The sequence below is a fragment of the Sciurus carolinensis genome, chromosome 3 (genome assembly GCF_902686445.1).
Source record: "Sciurus carolinensis chromosome 3, mSciCar1.2, whole genome shotgun sequence".
In the NCBI taxonomy this organism is placed as follows: domain Eukaryota; kingdom Metazoa; phylum Chordata; class Mammalia; order Rodentia; family Sciuridae; genus Sciurus; species Sciurus carolinensis.
Window position 1 is genome coordinate 15,175,214 of NC_062215.1, and position 15,006 is coordinate 15,190,219.

A 15,006-nucleotide genomic window follows, 5' to 3' on the forward strand; every position below is an offset into this window, starting at 1 on the left:
TGTGTTCAATTAATTCCTGCTCTCCCAGAGTTTTGGGGGACTCCAGGTACCTTTGCTTTCTGAGAAAGCAGCTCTTCTTGCCCTTGGGGTTTATCTTCTGTCATGCATGATTCTACCACTCTGTTATCTGCAACAGTGATATACACAGAAGTCAGAGAAACTATTAGCTACCTGGTTTTCTTTCTGACACACTAAATAGCTCACCTCTTGGACTACCCAGATAAATAGTAGTTTTGTGTGACAGATGTTAAGCACTTAAAGGAAAACAGTATAACAGGTGTGAAAATTACTCTCAACCATGAAAATGTTCTCAGAATCAAAATTTTAGATGTATACTGCTTTGTTCTGCAGACAAGAAAACTGAGATCTAAACAATCAAAGTAAAATTCTCAAGGTCACAAAGTACTACAGTCAATTTGAGTGCTGGGACACAAATCCTGGGTTTCTGACTCTCAAAGTAGTATGTCAATCTACCTTATAAAAGCTTCATTTAGAATCTAAGCATGACAAACCCCTTAAGATGAGAACTCTTTCATAACATTTCTTACTATACCCTGGTAAAGAGGGTTATTTTTTTTTCAACTGATTTCCTTCATAGAAGTTAGGTTTCTTCTACAGGTTAGACATCCATTAGTTTATCAGAGGCTATCTGCCTTTTTGATATAAGGCTAACTAATTTCAGTAGGAAGCCAGACTATCTGAAGGGTAATCAATTAGTGGTTCCTGTTTTTAGACCCCATAACTACTATGATCTCATATAAAACATTTCTAGAGGTTATCTCAAAATGTCCTGGGCTAGATTACTGATGTGGACTAGCAGAGCTTTGGCTTTCTGTTTTGCTTTCTCACAACTAACAGAAACAAGGTAGATGGATGCTACACACATGGTGTATATAGGAAGAACATTTATATACATCCTTTTATTTTCTTTACTTGAGTGAGTTTCACCAATAAGGAGAAGTTGCACAGAAAAATGACCGAGAGAATGGTCTCTGAAACTACACTTCTTAGTTTCACCACTTATTGGCTGTAAAACCTGGGAGGTTTATTTAACCTCTCTGAGTTCTAGATTATTTCCCTGTGAAATTAAGACAACAGGAACAACCTCACTGAGTTGATAAAAGGATTAGATAAATTAATATTTGTAAAGCTCTTAGAGATTCTCTGGCATATATTAAGTACTGTATGAGTGTTTTAAAAATAAACAAGAGACTGGTGGTGATCATTAAGTTTGTGATAAAAGAAGCCAAATGAGAACTCAGTGTCTTTTCACAAGGAAGCAGGAAAAATCCTTCAAGAACACAATGAAGCTCAAGTCCAACCAGAGAACACTGACATCAACAGTAAAGAAATGAAGGCTGCAAACAGATTGTGCTGGCATGTAACAAGAAGAAATGGGCACAGGCTGAGCAAACTCTGACAGTGATGGATGCAAATGGCTCCACAGGCAAGTGCTGCAGTCATTATCCAAAAGACAGCCAGCAGGAAGAGTCATAAATTATTCCATGAGAAAGATTTTCTCAGTCACTCATAGGTGACTACTGGATATGTGGGTTAAATGTACAGAGTATTATATTCTTTCTCTGAATTCTGAGTAATGGTGCTCACATGCAAGTCGATTTTACAGATCAAAAAATAAAAGAATATATCACCTAATATAAACATGTCAGACAAATTTCAGCGCCAACTAAGTAGTGAGTTCTTTAAAAGGAATACATACGTTTGGGGGAGGCATGTGGGCTGTCTGAGGCGATCTGTCTCATCCGTGTGCCATGGCAACTGAGGGCCACCAGTCTAGAGATGATGGCAGTTTTGCCAATCCAATGTTTCCCACGATCACCACTCCTTGGTTCACGCTAGCATTCGAACTTTGAAGTTGACGCATCTATTTCATGGAAAACCCAATCGCGGCCAACGAACAATGACTCTGTAGTGATACTGGGCACTTCAAAGAGCAGTGGCTTCAGGGAGATATCTGGAGGCCTGTATGGTGCAAAGCGAACTAAAAGGAATGACAAGAGAACAGAGAATTAGGTGGAACTGTCGACACTGAGGGAAACAGGGGAAAAAAGTAGTGAGGTTTAGTAGATCATATTAGAGTCACAGCACCATGATGGCACTCTGGGCTTATTCAGAAACTAATAAAACTGAATTTTTACAGAATCCTACACAGAAAAGCAATGCAGGTGTGCTAGAGTCATCTCCATCTGATTACAACAGAGAGAAGGCAAACTCTGACAAAACAATAATGATTTACTCCACAACAACCAATCAGGGCAATATCAAAATGGCGTAAGTAATGGGGATTACCCATGTGCCAGCAATCAATAAGCTTGCAAAGGTAGTGAAAAAGGGTCTAAGGGCTCTAGCTATGCCTGAGGATACCTTTTAATTATTGGATTGTGGAGAGTCAAGGATGTAGTACATGGGGTGAGGCAGGCTGCAGTGGGTCATCCAGATGGCTCTTCATAACCAGTAAGGATGTATTTCATATTTAACAACCAATATGGCTGTCCCAGTATATATCAGATGAAAATCAGTTGTGTAGAACTAGTGCAAAGTAACTAGGATTGTTGTTTCTTTAAAAACAGCACTGAGAACAGTAATTCATTAAATTCATGATGGTATTTTGTTTTTTAATGTAATGCATATATTATTTGGGGAAGCAAAGCCCTAAAGTTCTAATGGTTTAAAAGATCTTAAACATGTTAAGCAGCCATGGAAGCAGAAAATCAAAAGTTTCACCCAATGTCACTACATCTGTACTGCTTATATTCATGCCAATTTTTTTTAAAAAAATGACTTTTGGCTTATATACATGTCTTGGGGAGAGATCCCCTTTGATTTTTCTCAAGATATTTTTCTTGTGCTTATGTACTTATGGATGTACTAAAGGCAAAACATCAGCTAGACTTTTTTTAACAGTTCTCTAAAACTATGTCATAACATGTGTCTTGGTTTCAAATATCAACCTTCTAATATGTTGATGATAAAAGGAAGACTTACATTATTTTAGAACATACTTAAACCATATTTTACACCATACAATGGAATCTAGATCAACAAACATATGAAAAATGTTCATCATCTCTTGCAATAGAGAAATGCAAATCAAAACAACCCTAAGATTTCATCTTCCTTCAGCCAGAATGGCAATTATCAAGAATACAAGCAACAATAAGTTTTGGCGAGGATGTGGGGGAAAAAGGTACACTCATACATTGCTGGTGGGACTGCAGATCGGTGCAACCACTCTGGAAAGCAGTATGAGATTTCTCAGAAAACTTGGAATGGAACCCACCATTTGACCCAGCTATCCAACTCCTCAGTTTATACCCAAAGGACTTAAAATCAGCATATTACAGTGAAGCATCCACATCAATGTTTACAGAAGTTCAATTAACAATAGCTAACTGTGGAACCAACCTAGGTGCCCTTCAACAGATGAATGGATAAAGAAAATGTGGTGTATATTACCACATGAAATATTACTCGCCTTAAATAAGAATGAAATTATGGCATTTGCTGGTAAATGGAGCTGGAGACATAATGCTAAGCAAAATAAGCCAAACCCCCCCAAAACCAAAGGTTGAATGTTTCTCTGATAATCAATGCTGATCCATAGTGGGGGTGGGTAGGGAAGAATGAAGGAATTTAGGATTGAGCAGAAGGGAGAGAGGGGAGGGGAGAGGGTGAGGGGCAGCCAGTGGAATGAGATGGACATCATTACCCTATATATACGTATGACTACGCTACAGGTGTGACTCTGTACTATGTACAGCCATTTGTGTACAATGCATCTATTTGTGTCAAAATACATCCTATTATCATGTATAACTAATTAGAGCAACTTAAAATAAAATGGGATCATACAGTTTCCTAATCTGCTCTTTCCATTTAGCAAAGTAAAGTGAACATTTTAAAATCAAAAACGTAAGTCTACATTATCAGGTGTAGAATATTCCGCTATATAACTAAATAATAATTTACTTAAATATCTCATTGTTGGATATTAAGACTATTCTGTTACAATCATAGCCTACAATGAAATGGCTTTTAGAATTCAAAAGAAACATACACACTTTACTAAGTGCCAAGAACTGTTTCTAAGCATGTTAACTTGCAGAATAGTTCTATTTAATGGATATTACTATATCCATTTTATACAAGAGGAAACTGAGGCACAAAGATAAAAGTTTGCCTAAGGTCTTTCAGCAATCTGAATCTTATTTTTTTTGGTACCGGGAATTGAACCCAGGAGCACTTGAACCACCGAGCCACATCTCCAGTCATTTTTATTTTTTTATTTTGAGACAAGGTCTTGCTAAGTAACTGAAGTCCTCACTAGGTTTCTGAGGCTAGCCCTGAACTTTGATCTTCCTGCCTCAGCCTCCCCTGTTGTTGGGATTACAGGTGTGTGCCACCATAGTGGGCAGCAGTCTGAATCCTATCATGCTGAAATTCCTCTCATGAAAAGTGGTATTATAAGCAGCAGTACAATAAATATCACTGTACACCTTGGTACAGGTCCTTATAATTTTCTTGAAACAAAATATTAGAAGCAAAATTTCTAGGCCAATGGGTGATTGACCCATTGAGCAATTTGACATATCTAGTCAACTGCTCTCCAGAAGGGTTTTATGTGAGAATGACTGATCACATTATTCTCACGCTCACCATCAGCTTTGCGTGGTAGTATTAATTCTTATTGATCTAGTAGGAATGGTGTCTCATTGTTTTTAGTATGTATTTTCTTGACTGTGGAAAGTTGATTTTTTAACATGTTTACTGGCTAGTTGTAATCTCTGTGATTTGTATGTTTATGGCTTTTATTTATATTTCTATTGGGATGTCTGTCAGTTTGTAGATTTGTAAGAATATTTGGACATTAATCTTTGCCTGTCATATTTATTTAATGCAAATAACTTATACAGTCTTTGCCTTAAGTTTTCTTTCTTCCTTTTTACTTTTACAGTTAAAAAAGTTTAACGTGGTCAGCAAAGCTGTCAGTCTTTTTCTTTATGGTTTCTGCCTTTAATATTGCTCTTGAAAGAATCTTCTCAACCCAAGAATATAAAATATTAATATATGTTTTTTTCTAGTGCTTCATTTTGGGAGTCTGGTACAGAGTAGGGATCTATTTTTTTCTATCCAAATGGTTAAGAAATTGTTCCACTGATGATAATTATCACTAATTTGAAATGCTTATTTTTATCTTATTTATTGTAGGTTTGTTTCAGTTATCTAGTTTGTCCCACTTATCTGTAAGCTTTTTTGTGTCATGTGACACTAATTTAGTTATTATGTATTATGTGATTGCCGAGTCTTCTACCATCATTCTTATTTCTTAAAGATTTTAAAAAATATTGTTTCAAAAAACAATGTCCAGAACTAGTTTGAAGTTTATCTTAAGGAAATTTCATCCATTTTATTTACTCAGTTCCTGGTGATTAACCAGATACACTCCACTGAAAAGCTTCATTCAAGATCTCTTACATTAGATTTCTTAAAATAATCATAATATACCTTTATAAATCAGAGATAATTACTTCATTTTAGTAGATACACATCACACATTTGAAAATAACAAATTATGTTTTAATGTTGTATTTTTTAAAACTCAGATTTATACAACATAGAAAACAAACATTTAGAAAGTTTTACCGTTGAAATAAAGATATACAAACTACATATACCATTTGAAAACAAAATGTTGTTTTGGTAGATTACTCAAAACTATCTTTGGAAAAATGAGTTTCTCAGTTGTTATTTATGGCATTATAAATCTGTAAAACTTTTAGGTAAATAAAAGTAATATTTAGCAAATGCCACTTTGATCTTAAAATCGTGTATGCTTCTAGGAATTTATTCTAAGGAAAATGATTCAAAAGAAACACATACATTCTTGTTGTATGTGTGGTTGTTAATGAAGATGATATATATCACTATGATATACCTACCAAAGGTTATATAACATTAATGTAAAATAATAAAGATTTTTGCAGAACTGAGGAATAGGAGAAATCATGATATAAATTTAGTAAAACAGAATATAAAGCAGTATATTATCAAACTTAAATTATATGCAGATATGTCAATATGCAAAAGCAAAAGTGAAGCAATGACAAGATGAATTACTTTAGTTATAATTTTTAAAAGGAGTTTTCAATATGAATTTTAGCTGTATTAAAAAACAACTGATTGTTATTTCACCCACATACCAAAGAAGCAAACATTTCATCAAAATACTTAGTTTTCTTTCATGGAATAACTATACTGCCAAATCCATTAACTAATTATCAGTTAATTGAAAAAATATATAATTTATTTATTTCAGGTGTTTTTCTCCCTCATCATTGTATACAAATATTTTAGAAGTAAATAAACATGTACCTAGCTTAAAATTTTAACTATTTTAAAGTACAGGCCTGAGCATCCCCAATCCAAAAATATGAAATGCTCCAAATTTGAAACACTTCTGGTCCTAAGCACTCAGGATGAAACCATACTGAATCTGACTTATAGAATGATTAAAAATTATGAAAAAATACAAATATATAAAATGAGCTACTTCTACCAGGACAGTCTGAATACCAGAGTGAGTAGTTGGTTTGTACCCTGTTTAATAGGGAATGACAACTCACTGAAGTGGGTCTCTTTTTTTTAAATTAAAGAAAATTTTCTTCAGTTGTCAATGGACCTTTATTTATTTATCTGTGGTGCTGGAATTGAACCCAGTGTCTCTCACATGCTAGGCAAGTGCTCCACCACTGAGCTATAACCCCAGTCCTGGAACTAACTCTTGAGTAGGTCTGAAGACTACTCAATACAAAAGTCCTAGAAAATGTAATGAAGGCATGAACTAGGGAGAGACAGCAGAGGGATATACAAGATCTGTCAAAGATTAGGTGTAGTAAGATAGGGAGAAAGTTAAAAATTTTCCAGTGCCAAGTTTGAGGGATTATGGAGCTGAGGTGGACCAAAATGTCAATATATCACTGAGAGATTTACTGCTTGACAGAAACAACTTTCCTACTTTCTTTCTGTTCTGTAAAGCCTCCCCTTCCAAATGTAAACTAGAGACAAAGTATTAACATCTGGGAGGAAATAATTAAAACTTTGAATACATCAGGGTATGCTCAAAAATTTAAATTTCAGCTAAGGTCAACAAAATGGCCCCACTGAGTTAATCGCTACTGAAATTCAAAGAACCATACCAATATTCTTCTGATTATGTGGAACTTCTATACTCATCCAAGCCCTGAATTCTGAGTTTACATTCTATAGAATATCAAAATCTAGTAGAAATCCTACATTTGTTTCCTGTATGTTATGCAGGCCACTGGTGAGTAATATGTGCAGGATGGGGTTGTGAATATTCTGAACAAGTTGGCTGATAATTATTTTCATATAACTTATTAAGGACATAGGAACTTATATGTGTTGATATAAGCATCTGCTCACATAGGAAAGGAAATGGGCAAAGAAGAGTAAAGAACTCATAAGGCAAGGATACCAAAACAGAGGTAGTAAAAAGACCTTCTCACTACTGGTAACCCCTGAGATTGGAATGACCAGTGCTGACAAAAAGGACCATGTTATCTCATATGTAAAATGCTCCTGTTATTTTTCACTGTATTTAGAATAAAATCAAAACTCCCTCCCATTGTCCTCAGACTCAGGATGACCTAGACCCTTTAATCACACCACAGAAGGCATCTCACATCACTTCCCCCTCATTCAATATCCCAACTATTCTGGTCCTTCAGTTTCTTCAACAGTTTCTTTCCCACCTGTTGTTTTGACCGTTTGAAATGTTCTGTTCATGGCAGACTCCTTTTTATTTTTAGGTGTACAAGTAAATACTATTTTGTTAGAAAAGCTTACCTGAATGAACTTTTAGTTTGTTCCTCTACTCCCATCATTTTTAAAAAAGAGGGCTTATTTGCTTCTATCTAGAATTTATCAAAAAATTATTTTAAGCTGGGTATGGTACACGCCTGTAATCGCAATTACTCAGTAGGAGGATTCCAAGTTCAAGGTTAGCCTGGGCACTTGGAGAGAGATTGTATCCCCACCCCCCCCCCCCCCAAAAAAAAGGCTTTATCACTTTTAGGCTAAGTTATAAAGCACTTGCCTAGCATGCTCCAGGGTCTGGGTTCAATCCTCAGTAATGCAAAAGTAAATAAATAAAGTGATTTTATTTTCTTATATTACAATTGGACACAATATTTTATTCTTTGTTTTCTTGTTAATTCTTGTCTCCTTAATTAGAAGGCAAGCTCTCTGATGGTAGGAACCATCATTATATCAAAAGTTGTCATTATATCATACAGTCTGTAGCTGGGTGTAGAGGTGCACACCAGTAGTCCCAGTGACTCAGGAGCATAAAGCAGGAGGATCATAAATTTGAGGCCAGCCTCAGCAACTCAGCAAGACCCCAAGTAACTTAATGAGATTCTGTCTCAAAACAAAAATAAAAAGGGTTGGGTGTATAAGCTCAGTGGTAGAGTACCTCTGGTTTAATCCCTAGTACTGTAATACAAACCAACAAAAAACCCAGGCTGTGTTAAAGAGCAAAGCACCAATAAATACTTTTTAAATGGATGAATACTAAGGAAATGAATCAAAAGAGTTTAAAAAAATTTTTTTTAGTTGTCCGTGGACCTTTATTTATTTATATGTGGTGCTGAGAATTGAATCCAGTGACTCACACACGCTAAGCAAGCGCTCTACTACTGAGCCACAACCCCAGCCCTCAAAAGAATTTTATTAAATGAATTTTATATATTAGGAGAGGGGAACAGTGAAGTATTCTGTCATTGAATCACAGCCCACATCATCAGGATACAATTAAAATGTAAGTTCTTGTTATTTAAGAATCAAACTTGTCCTAGCCATCTTGGTCTGCCTGCAAATTTTGTGGATTTTTCCTTTGAAAGCTCTCTAACATAGGTCACTTCTGATCACATCCAACAGTTCCCACCTAACTCAGGTTTTCTGTTAACTCTTCTAACTTCACTTCCCTAATTTCACTTCCTGCCTCAGTCACTTCATGTTGCATATTCTATCATATCAAATTTTTAGTACTATGATTACCCTTCTTCCAAAATCTCTAATGACTCACTTTTCTACCATATCAAATCAAAGCTCCTCTCCAGATCCTGAAGGCTCTCTCTAACGCAACTCAGTTCTTATCACCGCTACTCGTAGTTCACTATGAAGTGCTATGTGAGGGAGTTTCTTTAGCATATGACAATTTCTTTAGCATACCTTGACAAAATGGGCTCCATTCTGTCCCTGTGCCTTAATACAAGTTGTTTCTTTTACCTGAAATGCCAATTTTCTTCTCTTTAAGCCTTATTCACATATTATGTTCCAGATTTTATTTTCTTAATATAACCTTATACTCATTTTTACTTCTCAAATTGTTTGTATCATATAATTTAGTGCTAAATGTATGCTGACTTATACTGTTAACATTTTACTAAGTTTTGTTTTTACTTTTTTCTTTTTTATAGTGCTGGGAATTGAACCCAGGGTCTGACATGCCAGGCAAGTGCCCTACCACTGAGCTACACCACCAGTCTTTATTAATATTTAAAAAATTTTATTGGTAATTATAATTATACATAATAGTGGAATTCACTGTGACATATTGATACATGATAAAAACATAATTCAATCAATTTCATTCCCCAGTACCTCCCCTTGACCTCTCTACCTCTTTCCCTCTGATTCTTCTGTTCTACTCTACTGGTCTCCCTTTTCTTTTCTTCTTTTTGTTAATTGGCAATGGACCTTTATCTATTTAATTTTACGTGGTGCTGAGGATCGAAACTAGGGCCTCACACATGCCAGGCAAGTGCTCTACCACTGAGCCACAACTCCAGCCCTCCTTTTATTTTCATGAGTTCCCCAACTTTTCTCTCTCTAGTTTTCACATATCAGAGGAAAAACACCACCCTCAACTTTCTGAGTCTTGCTTATTTAACTTAACATGATGTTCTCAATTTTCCTACAAATGACATAATTTTATTCTTCTTTGTGGCTGAATACAACTTCATTGTGTATATATGCCACATTTTTTTTTATCCATTCGTCTTTTGAAGATATCTAGGCTGGTTTCATAATTTGGCCACTGTGATTTGTGCTGCTGTAAACATGGGTACGTACGTACTACTGTAGTATAATGATTCAATTCTCTGGGATAAATTACTTAGAAGTGGTGTAGCTGGGTCACATGGTAGTTTCAATTCTAGTTTCTTAAGGAACCACCATACTGACTTCCACAGTAGAGATTTGGGTCTACTTTTTCTTGTATTTGGTGTAGGGTCTCTGGCCTAATTCCTAGGTCTGTGATCCATTTTGAGTAGAGTTTTGTGCAGGGTGAGAGACAGAGGTTTAATTTCATTTTGTTACATATGGATTTTTGCTGAGGTTCTTAAAATGGAAACCTTTCTTTCCAGGGTTTTGATTTTAGAATCTCCTGTTTATGAGGATGCTTATATGACACAAGTATTGTACCACTTGTCCTCACTCTGACTCAAATTGACCAATCTTTTGGGGGAGTCTGTATGCTGAGTTCCACCCCCTCCTTGACTGGCAGTAGCTACTGGGGGAACACTGTTTCAGAGCAGAATTCACCCCCCAAATGGCTTTGCTAATAAGACTGGAGATAGGAGTGTAATTATGGCAGGACTGCTCACTAACAGCCCTCTCACTTGCACAGCCTGTTGACTGATCTGGATTGCACTACACCTGTCATTCTTTTATTAAATCTCTCTCCACTCTAGAAACCAATATATCTGATTTCACCTTGTTGCTAGCTCTCTGAGTTACCTATGGGCATCCCCACAGTTTTTCTACCTCAATATGCTGCCACAGAACCGTTTTGACTTAATTTCAGAGAGCAGCTATGGTATTGGTGGGTTCTTCTACTCTGTCATTTTTTTTTCCTACCTTAATTAACACTTTAAATCTTGTTTTTCCAAGTATATTGTAAGTTATCTGAAGGGAAAGATAATGTCTAGAACCATTTGAAACAAAGACTTAGGGGTGAAAGAAGGGAAACTTATCACGGAGTACCTTCTATGTTTTTGGCACACTGTAGATTTTACATATATTCCTCACAAAAAATTTTTGTTTTTATTGAGATACAATTCACACAACACAAAATTAATCATTTAAAAGTATACAGTTTAATGGTATCTGTATATTCACAATGTTGTGTAATCATCACTGTTATCTAGTTCCAAAATACTTTTGCCACCCCAAAGAAAACCCTATAGTACTAAATTTTCATTCCCCATCTTCCCCTCCTTGAGTTTCTGGCAAACAATCCTGCCCTTCATCTCTCTAGATTTATCTGTATGGCTATTTCATATACTATATGTGACTACTGTGTCTGGTCTCTATCTTTTGACATAATTCCAGGTTCATCCATATTGTAGTTTGTATCAGAAATTTTTTTATGGTTGAGTAACAAATTGTACTTATACACCACAATGTTTATCCATTCATCTACTCATGGACATTTGGGTTGTTTATCTTTTGGCTGCTGTGAACAGAGCTGTGATGAACATTAATATACATGTATCTGAGTACCTGTTTTCAATTCTTTTGGGTAAATAATTAGGAACAAAATTACTGATTCAGATAACAATTCTATGTTTAAATCTGAAGAACCACTAAACTTTCTTCTAGTGTCTGCAGTATTTTACATTCCCACCAGCAATGTGCAAGAATTCCTATTTCTCCACACCCTCACCACCAATTAGTTTTTTCATTTTTTATTATAGTCATACTAGTGGGTGTGAAATGGTATCTCATTTCATTATCTTTTCACATGCTAAATGGTCATCTGTTAATCTTCTTCGGAGAAAATTCTATTCAAGTCCTTTGTTCTATCTTAAATTGAGTTATATTTTTGTTGTTGAACTATAGGAGCTCTTTATATATACTGGATACAAGATCCTTATCAGATATATTGTTTGCAAATACTTTACTCATTCTGTAGGTTGTTTTTCACCTTCTTGATAGTGTCCTTTGTTACTTTTCTAAAAGTTTTAAAGTTTTGTTGAAGTCCAATTTATCACTTCTTCTTGTCGTTCATGCTCTTGATGTCACAGCTAAAAATTCAATGCCCAATCTAAGGGCATAAGGATTTACCCTTATGCTTTTTCTAAGGATCTTAATGCGTTAGACCTTATATTAGGTTATGTTAACTCATTTTGAGTTAATTTTTAAATTTGGTGTGAGATAGGGCTCAACTTCATTCTTTTTGCACATAAATATTCAGTTGTTCCAGCATTGTTGAAGAGGCTGTTTTCCCATTGAATGGACTTGGCACCCTTGCTGAAAAGCTGTTGGTCACAGATTATGGATTTATTTCTGATCTCTCAATTGGATTTACTTATTTATTGAAGTATTGGGGATTGTACCCTCAACCGTATTAATATTATACATATAATATATGTGCAGTCCTATGCCAATAATACACTGTTTTGATTATTGTAGCTTTATAAGTTTTGAAATTGGGAAGTGTGGGTCTTGCTATTTTGTCTTTTTTTTTCAAATTGTTTAGTTATTCATAATCCCTTGAACTTTTATATGAATTTGAGAATTGTTTCATTTTCTATCAAAATGGTGTTGGGATTTTGATAAGGATTGTGTAAAATCTGTAGATTACTTTGAAGACCTGTTGTTCTGACATCTTAACTTATTTAATCTTTAACACAGATGGTATAGAGAAATGCAACTGACTTTTCTGGGCTGATGTACTCTGTAACTTTGCTGAATTTGTTTTGTTAGCTTTCATGTTTTCTTTTTATAGATTCTTTCTGATGCTTTCATTTTCTCATCTTCTTCTGGGACTCTCATTTGCATGTTCTGGTAAACTAGATGATATTCTATTGGTCTTCTAGGGTCTGTTCATTTTTTAGTTGTTTTTTTTTTTTTTTTCTTTTCTTTTTGGGACAGGGTCTCACTAAATTGCTTAGGCTGATCTTCAACTTGTGATTCTCCTGCCTCAGCCTCTTGAGCTGCTAGGATTACAGGCATGTGCCACTGTGCCCAGCTTTAACATTTTTTCTCTTTAGCCTGCTTAGATTAATTTCAATTGTCTATCTCAAGTTCACTGATTATTTCTTCTGCTGCTCAAATCTGTTGTTGAACTCCTCTTGAGAATTTTTATTTTAGCTACTGTATTTTTCATTTTCAGAATTTCTATTTGTTTCCATTTTATAATCCCACCCACCTTCTGCTCTTTGCAGTGCTGGGGATTGAACTCAGGGCCCTGTGCACTTTACCAACTGAGCTACTCCCCAGCCCATTACAATTCCTCTCTATTGATACATTCTATTTGTTCATACATCATTCTGGCATGCTTATTAAGTTTTCTTTTGGATCCAAGGTTTCTTTTTGCTGTTGGTGCCTATTTAATTCAGATGATTTAAAGTCTTTGGTCGGTCTAATGTCTCAGTTTCTTCAAAAATGATTTTTATCAATTTTTCCAGTAAATTGGTCATACTTTCTTGTTTCTTTCCATGCCTTTTGTTTTTGTTGAAAACTTCAGTTTGAATATTATCATGTGGCAACATTGGATATCAGATTCTGCCTGCTTCTTGGGATTTGCTGTTGTTGCTTGTTTTGTTACTGCAGTTATTTCTTTATTTAGTGACTTTTTCAAAGATTTTTGGTTTGTTTTATGAAAGAGTCAGGCTATGTTTCTCAGAATTGTCTCAAACTCCTGGGCTCAAATGATCCTCCTGCCTCAGTCTCCCAAATAGGTGGGACTACAGGAGTCTGTCGCCATGCCTGGCTCTCCCAACTATTTTTTTTTATGTGTTTGTTTACCCATTTATTGTTTATTTCTGTCCAAAACATCCATTCAGAGGTGAGAGATTTTTTTCTTTTTTGACATACATGACAGAAGAGTGTATTTGATATATTATACATACATAGAGTGTAACTTCCCATTCCTGTGGTTGTACATGATGTGGAATTAACCTGTTTGTGTATTCATATATGAACAATAGGAAAGTTATGTCCGATTCATTCTACTGTCTTTCCTATTCCTATTTCCCCTCACTTCCCTCCATACCCCTTTGTCTAATCCAATAAATTTCTATTTTACCTTCCCGCCCCCATTCTGTTAGCATCTGCATATCAGAGAGAACATTTGCCCTTTGATTTTTTAGCGTTGGTTTATTTCACTTAGCACAATAGTCTGCAGTTCCATCCATATACCAGCAAATGTTATAATTTTATATTCTTTATGACTAATATTCACTGTATATATACCACATTTTATCTATTCATCTGTTGAAGGGCACCTAGGTCTCCCAACTATTTCTGTGGAGACTTTATTCCTTCAGTATGGCACTAAAGTCTCAGTTAGTGGTCTGCCAGATTTCATCAAATGCTGACATTTAGTAACTTCTTTCTTCATTAAATATTCCTTGTTGCTTTAAGTCTTGCTATCTAAGTGCTTTGCTTTCCAGAACTCTAAAAAGTTGATTCAGTCTGGTTTTTGCCAGCTTAGTAGTTAGTTCAATGGAGGGATTGACTCTTGGAGCTCTTAATCACATTTTGTGATGTCACTTGAGAGTATGGGATGGTCAACCACTCAGGGGGTCTCGGGCATTGAGAGCACTTAATGGATGAGCAGATACACAGATGTGGGAGCTCTTGCTGAGCTGTTTCAGAATACTCACTGAGCAGTCTAAGAACTTCCAGGAATACAGGGGGAAACAGAAAGATCAGCTGATATATGAGCCATAACCCCATGCTTTGGGGAGGTGAAAAGGAAAGGCCAATAATCCTCACCCAGGCTTGCTTCAGGTGTGGGCTCTTCTGACCAGAGGAGGAAATGTAGCCCTTCACAAAATTCTGGCATCATTTTATTGAATCTATTTAGGTCTAGAGAGAACTAAGGTCACACAGCTAGTTGCAGAATTAGAATCAAAACCTAATTCTGACACCAAAATCCAAGACTCTTCTATT

The 15,006-nt window shown here is 35.6% G+C and overlaps 1 protein-coding gene across 1 annotated transcript in view; it reads right to left on the reverse strand.

Moving 5' to 3' along the window:
• Tanc2 (tetratricopeptide repeat, ankyrin repeat and coiled-coil containing 2) overlaps positions 1-15,006 on the reverse strand; it is a 476,564-nt gene that overhangs the window by 119,791 nt on the left and 341,767 nt on the right. The window contains 3 exon segments of the mRNA XM_047542811.1: positions 1,721-1,819; positions 1,822-1,879; positions 1,881-2,002. Coding sequence (XP_047398767.1) covers positions 1,721-1,819; positions 1,822-1,879; positions 1,881-2,002 — 279 coding nt within the window.